The sequence below is a fragment of the Rana temporaria genome, chromosome 5, assembly GCF_905171775.1.
Source record: "Rana temporaria chromosome 5, aRanTem1.1, whole genome shotgun sequence".
NCBI lineage: Eukaryota > Metazoa > Chordata > Amphibia > Anura > Ranidae > Rana > Rana temporaria.
The window spans coordinates 100,887,392-100,901,103 of record NC_053493.1 but is presented as its reverse complement, the minus strand read 5'-3'; the positions used below and the strand labels follow the sequence as shown (position 1 = coordinate 100,901,103).

Below are 13,712 nucleotides of genomic sequence, written 5' to 3'. Positions count from 1 at the left end.
ACATGCAGACTGAAAAAAACATTCAATATTTCTAATGAAAACAGAACAATTGAGAATAGTAACAAAATATTTTATTTTTTTAATCCAAAAGGGTTGTTATTAGTATTGAAATGGGCTGACAAAGCATGCACCTACGTTGTATATATTCAGTAAAAAGAATAGATAAGGCAATGTCTTTGCAATGTAGCATACACAGAAGGACGGTATTACATAGACAGTTGGTAAGTTATCAAACTGCTGTAAACCTAAATTAAAGACCTATTCACAGACTGTACACAGGAATAAGTGCAAAATAATATGCTAAGACCATATAATTAGAGTTTAATTTGTTAACAGACTGAAAACCTAAACAAAAAGTCTCATGTGCCTTCTCAAATATATAGGATAGTTGGAACTCCTTAGTAACGCCTTAGAACATTGGATCTAAATGCATACTAGTCACTGTTCAAAATCAAGTAGTAAATACGCCTAATGAACAGTAGAAGGTTCTGCCTGCCACAAACCCCAGATTTTGTGAAATTGTGGCTTTTTTGTTTTTTTATTAACCCCCTTCTTTTGATCAATACACAGCATTCTTTATTTAGCTGTTCTATCATTGATATGCTAGCAGATATAATGCAGTAAGGCCTCGTACACACGGCCGAGGAACTCGACGTGCCAAACACATCGAGTTCCTCGGCCAGTTCAGCACTGAAGCCGCCGAGGAGCTCGGCGGGGCGAGAGCTCCCATAGAACAACGAGGAAATAGAGAACCTGTTCTCTATTTCCTCGCCGAGCTCCTCGTCGGCTTCCTCGGCCGAAAGTGTACACACGGCCGGGTTTCTCGGCAGAATTCAGCCAGAAACTCGGTCGGAAGCTGAATTCTGCCGAGGAAACTGGTCGTGTGTACGGGGCCTCACTGTCTGCACTATGCAGTGAAGTGTACATGCTTCTGTTAGATTTTTATTGCAGTCTCGAAAGTTTCTTCCTCTCTATTACTCCTGGTGTCCATTTCCTCCGGTACAGAAAGTGATTGGAAATCCAAACTATTTAGAGTCACAAAAATGAGATACAACTATTCTATTAGCAACTGTGCAAGATGAAATTTCCCCTGCTTTATAGAAATTTGCTCTTAAAGGGGTGTTCCAGCCTTTTTTTAAGTTTATTAAAAGTCAGCAGCTACAAAAAGTGTAGCGGCTGGCTTTTAATAAACAGACACTAACCTGCTCCACGGCGTCTTCATTCCTAGTGTGGGCACCTGGCCGTGACAGCTTTCGGCTTCACGGCTGGGCACCCACTGCGCATGCGCGAGCGGCACTGCACATGCGCGAGCGGCGCGGCGCCGTCCGATTGGACAGTCGCTCGCCTACAGGGAGGGGCTGCAATAAGGTGATTAAGCAAATCGCCTTACCAGCCCCTCGGCGGAAAGAGGAAGTGGAACAGGAAGTCCCACTTCTTCTGAAGCCCCCACTACCCCCCCAAAAAATTACATGCCAAATGTGGCATGTAAAGGGGGCAAGGAGTGGGTTAAGCGGAAGTTCCATTTTTAGGTGGAACTCCGCTTTAAGCAGGCAATCACTGGTGTTAATGGGGGAATCCCTCCCACCAAGCTATTGTGTTCTCCCAGCAAGGAATGCAGGGTGCTGTCCCTGCTGGGAGAACACAGTGATTATTGCTGGCAGCTGTATCTGCTGACAATAATCGCAGGGTTAAAATCCAACATGCTGGTTGTGATCAAATCAAACGATGGATCAACTTGAGCGTAGTCTGAAACTTTGCTTACTCTAGTCACAACCTTAAAAAAGGTTTTCACTTCATGTGCACTTTAACAAAGCTGCTTCTGGCTCTTACTGATTGTAATAGAAGAATGTTTGTTTATGATTATGTAATATTTTTTGACAATTATAAAGTTACTTCTCTTTCTACCCAAGATATTTGTGGTTAACACACAAGAGGAGCTGGACAGCTTGGATATTGAAAATGCTTTGGCGTTTCGTAAGGACCTCAGATCCCTTTATTTTAGAGACTCAAATGGGTGGTTGCCTATTCAGGTATGACATTTAAATTTGTATGTTAAATATAGCATACACTAAAGATGTGTATTGCTTTACAGTATTTACACTTTGTAGCATGCCAATCATTTTGTATATGGTATTTTAAACCAATTACCCAATGTGCTCTAGCATAAACAAAAATGTAATATATTGCAGCTTACCAGTCCTTGGATGTGGTGGCTGCATTAGTTGAGGATAAGTACATATGTAAGCTAGTACAGAAAACACATGTAGATCTTGCTTGAAACCAAGTGAATGTGTTACTACCTCCGAGCTGGAAAAAAGTACAAATGTCATTGTCTTCCTTGTGTAAACTTCTAGTCCCATCAGCCCACAATGATCAGGACTGCCAACCCCCTACAACTTTCCAAAGCACAGAAAACTTACTGACAGAATGTATATTTTACTGACAATCTAGAGTATGACAGAAACGCCTATTACAAAGAGAATTGATATTTAAACAATATAAACAGAACAAGTAATCTGCCTGGCTTTACAATTAAAATGTCAAAACAGAGTGACAAAATGTGAGCATGACAAGGATTCTGAAAGACCAGGGGAACACTGGGATCAAGAGGAAAAAAAAAGTCCTGTGATACGCGCAGTGCACGTGGCAAATGGTGGTCACGGTCAGGTTGCATCTAACAGCGAGAGAGGGATGGTTAAACATGAGCCACAGCCCTTGTACCCACAAAATACTCCTAATTACTGATCTACAAATGGCAGCCTCACAGACACACATAAACCTAAGAACACAGAATCATTAAAAATAAAACAGATTCAAATACATATGTTTTTCTGCACACAAAATTATATCACTTTATCTTTGTCTGTCGTAATAAAAACATTTTGGTCAGGACTATGTAACATACAACATTGTGTAAAGGGTGTAAGGGTTAGCAGTATGTAATATACAACACAGCATATTGAATGCTGCGGTCAGGATGGGGTGAAGGGAGAGATAGAGAGGGAATGAGAGGTGGGGCACAGAGAAAAAGGGAAGGAGAGTTTGAAAGAGACGGAGCGGAATGGGGGGAGGGGATAAGGAGGAAAAGGAAAGAGGTGGGAAAGAGAGAGAGGTGGTGGAGAGGGAGAGGAGGTGGAAGAAGGGGTGAAAGTGGGGTAGAGTTGAACTTCACTGAGAGCTAATTTTACAGGGTTGATTTGCTAAAGGCAAATAGGCTGTTCACTTTGTAAGAAAAGTTGCTCTTTGCAGGTAAATTTTTCCCAGAGTTATAAACATGCAAGAATAAGTTGGACAAAGCTGTCTAAAGGCTGTGGAGGCATTGGCCTCGCTGATATACAGCATTACTACTGGGTGCTTCATCTCGTACAAATCATTGACTGGAAAGTGCATATCCGATGTAAAGATTGTGTTTACCTAGAAAATCTAGTCTCGAATTCTGAGTTACGCTATGTCCCTTGGATTCCGAAGGATCGTATGCCTTCCTCGGCATTGACACATCCCCTTATCGGACACACTCTTCACGCATTTAGTAGGGCTTGTTCCACACACACAGTTTCTGCAAAATATTACCCCCTTACCCCAGTCAAGAACAACCCGGATTTTCCCCCGGTTCTAGCCGGAGCCCTTGTGAAGACAGAATCACCATATACGGAGATGCTTGCCAAACACTTTTTCCGTAGAGGCCACTTTATGCGCCAAACCGAACTTGCGGAACTTTCCAATACAGGCTTGTTTTCGTTTTGGCCCTATAACCAACTTAAACACTTTTTAGATGACCCATCACACAGAGAAGGCTTTACCATGACCCCCACAGTATTGGAATCACTATGCTCTAGCGCAACCCCTCAGAAACATGTTATCTCAGCACTCTACGCTTCATTGTTTGGGAAAACCCCAACAATCTTACACTCTGACCACGCCTATTGGAAATCTGTACTGGGAACAGAGATAGATGAGAGGTTGGGACCGTATCAATTTCTATATTCACATATTCACAGGGTGAGGAGGCAGTTCTCTGCAGTCACTTGCAATTCAGCATACAAACTATTGAAAATATATTTCATAAATTCAGGAGGAGAGGGACTTTTACAGCTGGCACGTTTCATGTTACTGTAACCATGTGTGTTATTGAGAGATTTTGCAGTGCTCACACTGTAAAATAGTAATCATGAGGTCATTGGAATTCTTTCAGACCACCGCTTTTTTGGCTGATGGCAGTGGCACCTGTGGAGATGGAATAGTCCAGCATGGAGAAGAATGTGATGATGGCAACAAAATTGTCACTGACAACTGTATAAGTATGTCTAACCTTCTTTCAGGGGTAAACTCAGAGTAGCAATTTTGTATCAAGATCAAACTTTATATCAAGCTAAATTCTGCATACCTTTATAAATATCAGAAGGTAAACATAACTGAAACACTGTACATGTTGTTTAGTAACAGGAACTGTACAGCTATAGTAACATTGCCCCTAATACATGTGGATGCCTGGGAAGACATTCAGCTTGTGGTACATCACAATACAAGTAACATTGATTGCAGCATTTAATGTACTGCTATTGCTTCTTCATTTCTTTATGATATTACAAGATAAAGAAACATGCCTTCCTCTAGCTCAGCGGTCTCCAAACTGCGGCTCGGGGGCCAGATGCAGCCCTTTGCTTACTTTTATCTGGCCCTTGGGGCAATATTTTATCTACTGATATCAACAATCGGACATAATCCCCCCCACTGACACTAATGAGGGGGCACAATTCCTCCTAGTACACCAACAATGGTGCCCAATAACACCAACAATGAGGCACAATTCTTTTCCTTGACACCAAAGATGGGGCATTCTTTTTTCCCACTGACCTTTCCTATTCTTAATAGCCACAGTCTAGCCCCCCTAAAGTCTGAAGGACAGTAAACTGGCCCTGTGCTTAAAAAGTTTGGAGACCCCTGCTCTAGATTAAACTTTAATTTAAACTTTTGAGAGAAAAAATAGCACTGTAAGATGTCAAAAGGGCTTAAAGGTCATCTTAGATCATTTAGTGTTTGGATTATCCTGGGGGTTGGGCTTATACTATGCCAATAGAGTATATTGTATGGGATCATATTAGGCTATTAGTGTACATTTTGAGTTAAGATCATATTAGGCTGTTAGTGTTTGTTGGGAGTTGGGATTATTCTATGCTATTAGTGTAATTTGGGAGTTACAATCAGTTAGTGTATGTTGGGATCAACTTTTTGTAGTTGGGATTATATTAGGCTATTAGTGTATGTTTGGAGTTTGAATCATATTAGACCATGAGTGTATGTTGGGAGTTGAAATCACATTGGGTCATTAGTGTATGCTTTGAGATGGGATCATACTATACCAATAATGTATGTTGTGAGTTGGGTTCATACTACGCAATTAGTGTATGCTGGGAAATGGGATTATAATAGGCCATTACTGTATGTTTGGAATCATATTAGGTCAGTAGTCTATATTGTTTATTTCGATCACAGTAGGATATTAGTGTATCTTGGGGGGTTGGAATGTGATATAACAAAGTTTAGTGAATGTCACTTTCTTTCATGTCAAACTCATAACTTGACTATACAAACTCCTAGAATGCAAGCGTGCCTATTGTGGAGATGGCTACCGACAAGAGGGAGTAGAGGAATGTGATGGTAAAGATTTTGGCTACCAGTCCTGCAGAACATATCTACCAGGGTATGTATAATCAAAAGTATCCTTACCTGCTAATACATACTGTATGTCAGTGTCACAACCATAAGGATAAATTGTGTCCTTAAAAATACAATAATTTACAGCAAAGTGACAGTGACTGTAAAGCTCACCTCACTAACTGGTTTATACTGATCTCTCCAGCACCCTCACTCACTCCTTCCTCCATCATAGCCACCACTAAAATAACTGGCTGGTGTCAGACTTAGAGATAGAAGTGATGTCACCACCTCTTTTATGTGACAATGGTTGGACCTAGTGATTGCCCACTAGGCCTGACCACAGTTTTGGAGGAGGCCACATGCTGCTCCCCCCCACATTGGGTATTTAAATTGGCACAATGTTGGTCAATAAACTGTTCTTTTATACCCTAAAACCCACCTTTTCTCTCAACACTAGATTTCACATTTGCATGTTCAACGCAATCAAAATCCTGGATGAATTCCAGCATTATCTTGCAAAACCTGCAGCTGCTGAAACATCTCTAAGACCTCGTGCACACAAGGCATGTGCTTTGCTCCTCTGAACACCGAACTCCTGTTAAGATAAAAGCTACTTAAAAATACTATTAAAGCGTGCACATATGCTTAGGCACATCAAGCGTTTGAACCTGAAAGTGTAAAGCCTCGTACACACGACCGTTTTCCTCGGCAAAAACCATCAAGAAAAATGCTGGCAGAGCTTTTTTGCCGAGAAAAACGGTCGTGTGTATCTATTTCGTCGAGACTACTGTTGTGGATCTCGACGAGAAAAAAAGAGAACATGCTCTCTTTTTTCTCGTCGGACGTCTCAATTTTTTCGTTGTGGTTCTCGTCAGGCTGGTTTATGATGAGAAACACGTTCGTGTGTATGCTTAGAAACCGGCGCATGCTCAGAATAAAGTATGAGACGGGAGCGCACCTTTGGTAAAAGTAGCGTTCGTAATGGAGATAGCACATTCGTCGCGCTGTAACTGAAAAGCGCGAATCGTCTCTCACCAAACTTTTACTTAACACGCGGTAACATGAGATTAGCAAAAGCAGCCCCAAGGGTGGCGCCAGTGGAATCGAACTTCCCCTTTATAGTGCCGTCGTACGTGTTGTACGTCACCGCATTTGAGAAAAACTAGATTTTGTCTCGACAGTGTTTATGCAAGGAAAGCTTGATAAGAATCTCGTTGAGGAAAAGTATGTTTCTTTTATGACGAGATACTCGGTCGTGTGTACGAGGCATAACTAGAGGCAAAACTTTTTTTTCTTTTTGGAAAGAGTAAGGGATTGTTATAACCTCGTTTTTTTTTTTGTTTTGTTTTTCTCTCCTGGACGCTCTTTTGATGGATTTTTTTTCTTCATCCTATAAGTCCTATAAATAATCCTATTCTAATTCGCCTATGTGTGCATATGTGCTTCTACAGACTGAAAAAAAGTGACTGTAAAAGCGGTATTTTAGAAACCCAGTGTGAATGAGTTTAAACTGATACTTAAATCCTTAAACAAAGGACTTTCCTTCCAAAAATTAGTGCTGGGCAGCAGGCTATGTTTGGAGCTAATGTAATATTAATGGAAATTCTTAATTTTTTAAGAACTGAAATACGCAAGTGTTTTGCCCCTGATGGCTTTCAGCCTTGTTTTACAAAAAAATTATTGATGTTGTAGTTCTGTATTATACCAACTGGTTACACCAACTCAAATAGGATGGCCAACTAACCCCTGCTATGCTGAAATAATATACAGTGCATCTGAAAAGTCTTCACAACGCTTTACTTTTTCCACATTTTGTTATGTTGCAGCCTTATTTCAAATGGATTCAATTCATTATTTTCCTTAAGGCCCCTTTCACACTGGGCAGGGGAGGTGCGTTGGCGGTATAGCGGTGCGATCTTTAGAGCCGATATACCATCGTATTTACCACGATATTCGGCTGATAGCGGTTTTAACCCCCGCTAGCAGGCGTTATGTATGTGCTATTTCTAGCGCTAAAACGCCTGAAATACGCCTCAGTGTGAAAGGGGCCTTAGATTCTACAAACAATACCCCATAATGACAACTTACAAATGACAAAGAAGTTTGAAATCTTTGCAAATTTATTAAAAATACAAAACTTAGTAAGTATTTCCAGCATTTGCCATGAAACTCAAAATAGAGCTCAGGTGCATCCTGTTTCCACTGATCATCCTTGAAAGGTTTCTACAACTTGATTGGAGTCCACCTGTGGAAAATTCAGTTGATTGGACATGATTTAGAAACACACACACGTCCCACAGTTAACAGTGCATGTCAGAGCACAAACCAAGCCATGAAGTCCAAGGAATTGTCTGTAGACCTCTGAGAAATCTTAAAATCTAAATTTCTTTATGTTCTCATGAAATATATTTTTGTCTTTTCCTAATGGTATATTAAAGCAATAGAAAATGTAATAGGTGAAAGAATAGGAAAAACAGGGAAACAAAACACGAAGAGGGCTTTTGTATAAATTAGTGACACCAACCTTCACTGTAAGTGTACCTTCCCGTTGATTGTATTTCATAATTACAATGAACGATTTACCACCAGGGAATGTTTTGGTGCATGTCACATTTATTGGTTTATAATTTTGCCTTTAAATAAACCCCAAATCTAATTTTACAGTATGTTGTTATTGACAGGACCCTCGGGCAGGAAACTGCAACAAATTTGCTTAAGAAAACTATGCAGTGTGGCATTACGGAAACATAGATTTAGGTTCAGTTCACACTGCCACAACCTGCCAGGTCACTTCCTGGTGACTTGAGAACTACTTCGATAGAAGTACAGAATAGTAGTCGCCTTGAAGTAGTACAGGAACCTTTTCTGAAGTCGGAGTGACTTCAGTAGTGCTAATTAAGACAGCTCTCATTGACTAATATGGGATTACACATGTCATGTGACTTGAGGTCTCACCAGTCGGATCCCAAGTCGTGGCAGTGTGAACCGAGCCTTATGCCGCGTACAGACGATCGGACATTCTGACAACAAAACTGTGGATTTTTTTTCCGACGGATGTTGGCTCAAACTTGTCTTGCATACACACGGTCGCACAAATGCTGGCAGAAGTTCCGAACACCAAGAACACGGTTACGTACAACACGTACAATGGCACTATTAAAGGGAAGTTCAATACCAGTCGTGTTAGTAGAAGTTTGGTGAGAGACGATTCGCGCTTTTCAGCCTCGTGCTTTTCAGTCTTGTGCTTTTCAGTCTGTTACAGCGTGACAAATGTGCTATCTCCATTACGAATGCTAGTTTTACCAGACCGAGCGCTTCTGTCTCGTATGTGATTCAGAGTATGCATGGAATTGTGTGCGTCGGAATTGTCTAAACACGCTCGGAATATACGAGAACGGAATTTTGTTGTCGGAAAATTTGAGAACCAGCTCTCAAATTTTTGTTGTCGGAAATTCCGACAGAAAATGTCCGATGGGGCCTACACACAGTCAGAATTTACGACCTAAAGCTCCCATCGAACATTTGTTGTCGGAAATTCCGAGCGTGTGTATGTGCCATTAGGGTTAACAAAGACTTTGATACAACACTCATCATAGTATCCAAAAAAAGCAGGTTAGGTGGTAGTGTGTGTCTCACTCAGGAAGAAACACAAAAGGTTATATGTGGTAGTATCAAATAAAAATCCAGTTGATAACATGTTGTATTCTTTTTCAACAGATCTTATGGACAGTTGCGTTGCACATCTTATTGCTACATTGACTCCACACAGTGCCGATACTTTACATGAAGAACCAGTGGAAAGAAACAGAATCAACTTTGATGTCACGCAAACACTGGGTGCTAGCATAAAATAAATTAAACATGACTGGGTAATAGACTAACCCTCCAATATAAGTGAAAGAGAAAAACCTGCTGCCGATGGCTTATTGAGAATTGTCATAAATATGTCTGACTGGAAGAAATAAGGACCACTGCATCCTGTCTTAATAAAACATGCCAATCAATACTTGCCAGCAAGAATTGTTCCTAACTTACCTTTATAATAAGAACTCTTAACAGGGCGAATGCATATGGCTGGAACAGTAAATCTCACTCTACAGGAATATTATATTGAGAAGACAACATGACAACATTACCTCGACTTAGCGCTGTTAACTCTGCATAATGAACTTGTATGTTTTTTTTCCTCTGTCGACTGTTATGAAATGAGCACCAAGCATACCCTGACTTGTGGCATTTTCAGAAGAACATTTAATCTCTGAATAATAATGTGAATGTGGATTGTACTATACTTCCTATGTTACTTATAAAGTTAGTGTTTAGTCTCGAGTTCCACTTGTGAATCGTATTGGTCTGGTGCACTGAGATAAGCAGGAAATTAAATAAGATGAAGAAGACAAAGAAAGGGATTTCTGGGAAACAGACGTCACGTAGAGTCATTCGTGGTTAAAGTGGACAGTAATGCTGTGTAGACCAAGCACTCAAGGTTGCTCCAGCAAGAAAAATAACATTGTGGACAATTCCTTGTGTTATCAATGTCAGTGCATGAAGCAGTATTCAGGGTTTAGTAGAGTTGGCGTAGCAGCAAACCAAAAACACCCAATTAGCTTGCACGTCCTTTGGTCTAAAACAGGGTCAATGGATGCTGTGCTGTGTCATAGTACCTACGCCATTAACAACGATAACACCTATTTTACAATCAAATATAATAATATTACATTTAAATAAAAAAGGAAAAATAATAGATAGCTGTATATAGTTCTAGTAAGATCAGATGTAATGTACTGCTGTTTAAAGCACTCTTAAGTGTAAAGTGTCATACTTTGTTCTATAAATTAGTCCATCTTCTTATTTAATTTCCACCTTTTTTTTTGTAGACCTTGTAATTTATTTTTATTATTGTACATTTCTGTATACCTTTGCTGTTTTTCGCTGCTCTAATAATGTCATGCATAATTTTGCAGAATTGTTTTCTTATTTTTTACTCAGATATCATATTAGACATCCATGTGCGTCACTGTCCTGTTTTGTCATATGTTGTATAGTATTGCGTACTCTTGGTCCCATGTCTGTTTGGCAGGTTCCAAATGTCTACCTATTATGCATATGCTGTCTGCATTCTATGGGATTTCATGCTGCCTGTTAGGTGTACATAGACTTGTACAGTATATGAATACTACAAAGTTTAAGTGGACTGAAAAAGGTCTGGAATGTTATTAAAGCAAGCTAATATGCATATTTGTCTATGTTGGCTAATCCCCATTGAAAAGCCCCATGGGCCAGTTTACAATGATGAGGTAACATAACACAATTACTGTTTGAATTTTGGCACAAGCAAAGCAAATGAAGGCTTGGCATGCATGTGTTCCAGGTTATGGCGACAGCATTGCATTGTTGTCAGTGAGCTGCAGTATGAGCATCAAAATATTGTAATGCCATAAAAATGTGCCAATGTATGTAGTGTTTGTATCCGTTTTGTCAGTATAATCACATGGGTCTCTTATCTCTGCATGCCCTTGATCATGGAACTCACCAGTGAAAATAAAACAATCTCCTGTCTCAAATCTGTCTCCAATCCTTACACATCCAGAAAGCATGGCACTGATTATGGATAAGATTTGGTGCGAACAGATCCACAATTTCAGGGCTATATATTTTTTTTTTTTTAACAGTAAAACAGGGCTATATATTTAATGGTTCGCTAATAGTAAGGGTAAATCCAACCAAAACTGATATTTTAGTTTCTGATAGACACGGGATTATGAAAGCATGAGTCCAATTAAAGTGGATGTAAACCCACATTTTTTTTTTGCTGGCACAATTTAGAGCTTTCCTATAATCTGTGCCCAGTCTTGCCACACAGAGTTAATCCAGCTCTGAGCAATCCTCTTTTATTGTTCAGTGAGATAAATCTTGACAAACAGAGAAAAACTTTGTCAAATCCTCCCCCTTGCTTTGAGTGACAGGTTACTGTATTTACATATCTCATGCACTAGCTTAAGACAGGCATTATATTTTAATTCCCACCCCCACTCCTTTTCTGAAGTCATGGGGTTACTTTTCTGGATTTTGACTGGATGTTAGTGATCATAGCAGAATTCAGTGTAAGGAATACACAAGAGAAAATGCACGTTGACAAGGGGAGTGTAGAGGTGGGCGGGGAGTCTACTGACATTACGACTCCACCCACCGAGCTCCAGACAACAGACCCACCCATAGAAACTGCTGTTTTTTCAGTTCTTATAACAGACAGAGGGTAGACATTTGACAGGTAAGGATACATGCAGGAGGCATGTATATCCTTATAGATCAGCACTATGGCAGTAGTTTAGAAAGAATGAGAGTGGGTTTACATCCACTTTAAACCTTTTTTATAGAGTTGTGGGTAGAGTGTGGTAAGGGTTAAATTCTCTGCCAGATTTATGGATGGCCAATACACAGAAAGGGGGCCATTCTAGGATTAATATTGAAAGGTTTACAACCAGGGGTAAATAATAAAAAAAAAAAAAAACTTAAATGACTATTGAACATAAAAACTGTTATACAACACAACTTAAAGGGGAGTTCCAGGCATTTGTAATGTTTATTAAAAGTCATCAGCTACAAAAAGTGTAGCTGCTGGCTTTTTAATAAACATGCACTCACCTGCTCCACGTTCCAGCGACGCACCAGCCGGAGCTCCGCTCCTCTCCCCCCCTCTCCGGCCGGCGTCCTCATTGTTACTGTGGGCACCCGGCCGTGACAGCTTTCGGCTTCACGGCCGGGCACTCACTGTGCATGTGCGAGCGGCGCTGCGCTATCTGATTGGACAGGCGATCGCCTGGAACCTTGTCACGTGTCCCAGGCGATCGCCTACAGGGAGGGGCCACCAAAAGGTGATATGACATATCGCCTTAGCGGCCCCTCTGCAGAAGGAGGAAGTGGGACAGGATGTCCCACTCCTCCTGAAGCCCCCACTCCACCCCCCCCAAAAAATGACATGCCAAATGTGGCATGTAAGGGGGCGAGGAGTGGATTAAGCGGAAGTTCCACTTTTGGGTGGAACTCCGCTTTAACAAGTTGCAAAGGCCCTTTATTATTATCTGGCTAGATATAAGCTATATGTCTCTAGTAGTTTAATCTAATATTTGTATACCGTGATGATGCTGCAGCACTCATTTTTACAGATTTCATAAGAGGTCCGTACATTCACCTCACATTTCCTGCTCTGCAACTGGAACTGAAAATGCCGGATCAAGTCATGAACCCCTCATAAGAATTATAAATAGAAAGAAGCTGCGCCAAAATTTAAACTAAATTACTTAAAGTGGAAGTAAACCCTCCTATCGTTTTCAGCCAAGGAAGCGCCCATCTTGACCTCTGTTTAATCTGCAACTGCCATGATGCTGTACATGTGACCTGTTATGAAACCAGCCATTGGATGGTTTGGCAGTTTGGTTGAGAGCACAAACAAATGTGACAGCGACCATTCCGGCATGCCAGGAATGTTGACTGTTTTTGTAACTATGAAATTGAAGGGTTTACTTCCACTTTAACAAGCATAAGAGGATAAATGCACTGGATATATTCCTAGCAGAGCAAAAAAACTGTTCATTTCACATGCTGGTCTTCTAGATATTGATTAGACAACACCGCAGTGACTCCAAAAGCTATCCGTCAATGAGTGAGAAGCCCACCACCGAATGTAATGGCCGCTTACCAGAGGGCAAGCCCAGTATGACAGCCGGCTATAACCGGCCTTTAACCTCCGGGAAAGATAGGACACCAAGCTGGATTGACACAGGGTAGAAATTCCAGGACTCCCGACTTCATCCATACTCATGAGATCATTAGGTCAGTTGTAACAAAGAGACGGGAGACCAATGCTATTCCCATTGACAACGTCTGCTGATGACGAAACGCGTATGGGAGGACGCACAGTGAAGTCACCATGCTGAAGTGAGGAGGAAGGGTTCTGTGTATGCCGGCCGGCAACTTTTAGATGCTGTTTTTACTTTGGAATTTTTTGTAAGTACGATTCTTTTTTTAATAAATGTTACTATCGCAGAGTTGTG

At 40.8% G+C, this 13,712-nt stretch overlaps 1 protein-coding gene across 5 annotated transcripts in view; it reads left to right on the top strand.

The window, feature by feature from the left end:
- COLQ (collagen like tail subunit of asymmetric acetylcholinesterase) overlaps positions 1-11,222 on the top strand; it is a 108,660-nt gene extending 97,438 nt beyond the window's left edge. For 4 of the 5 annotated variants that reach the window (XM_040352942.1, XM_040352944.1, XM_040352941.1 and 1 more), the window contains 4 exons: positions 1,911-2,030; positions 4,193-4,298; positions 5,599-5,701; positions 9,376-11,222. In XM_040352942.1, coding sequence (XP_040208876.1) covers positions 1,911-2,030; positions 4,193-4,298; positions 5,599-5,701; positions 9,376-9,445 — 399 coding nt within the window. In that variant the 3' untranslated portion in view covers positions 9,446-11,222. The remainder of the gene's footprint in view (positions 1-1,910; positions 2,031-4,192; positions 4,299-5,598; positions 5,702-9,375) is intronic. The other variant, XR_005749406.1, reaches the window with a different exon arrangement.
- Positions 11,223-13,712: the final 2,490 nt, after the last annotated feature.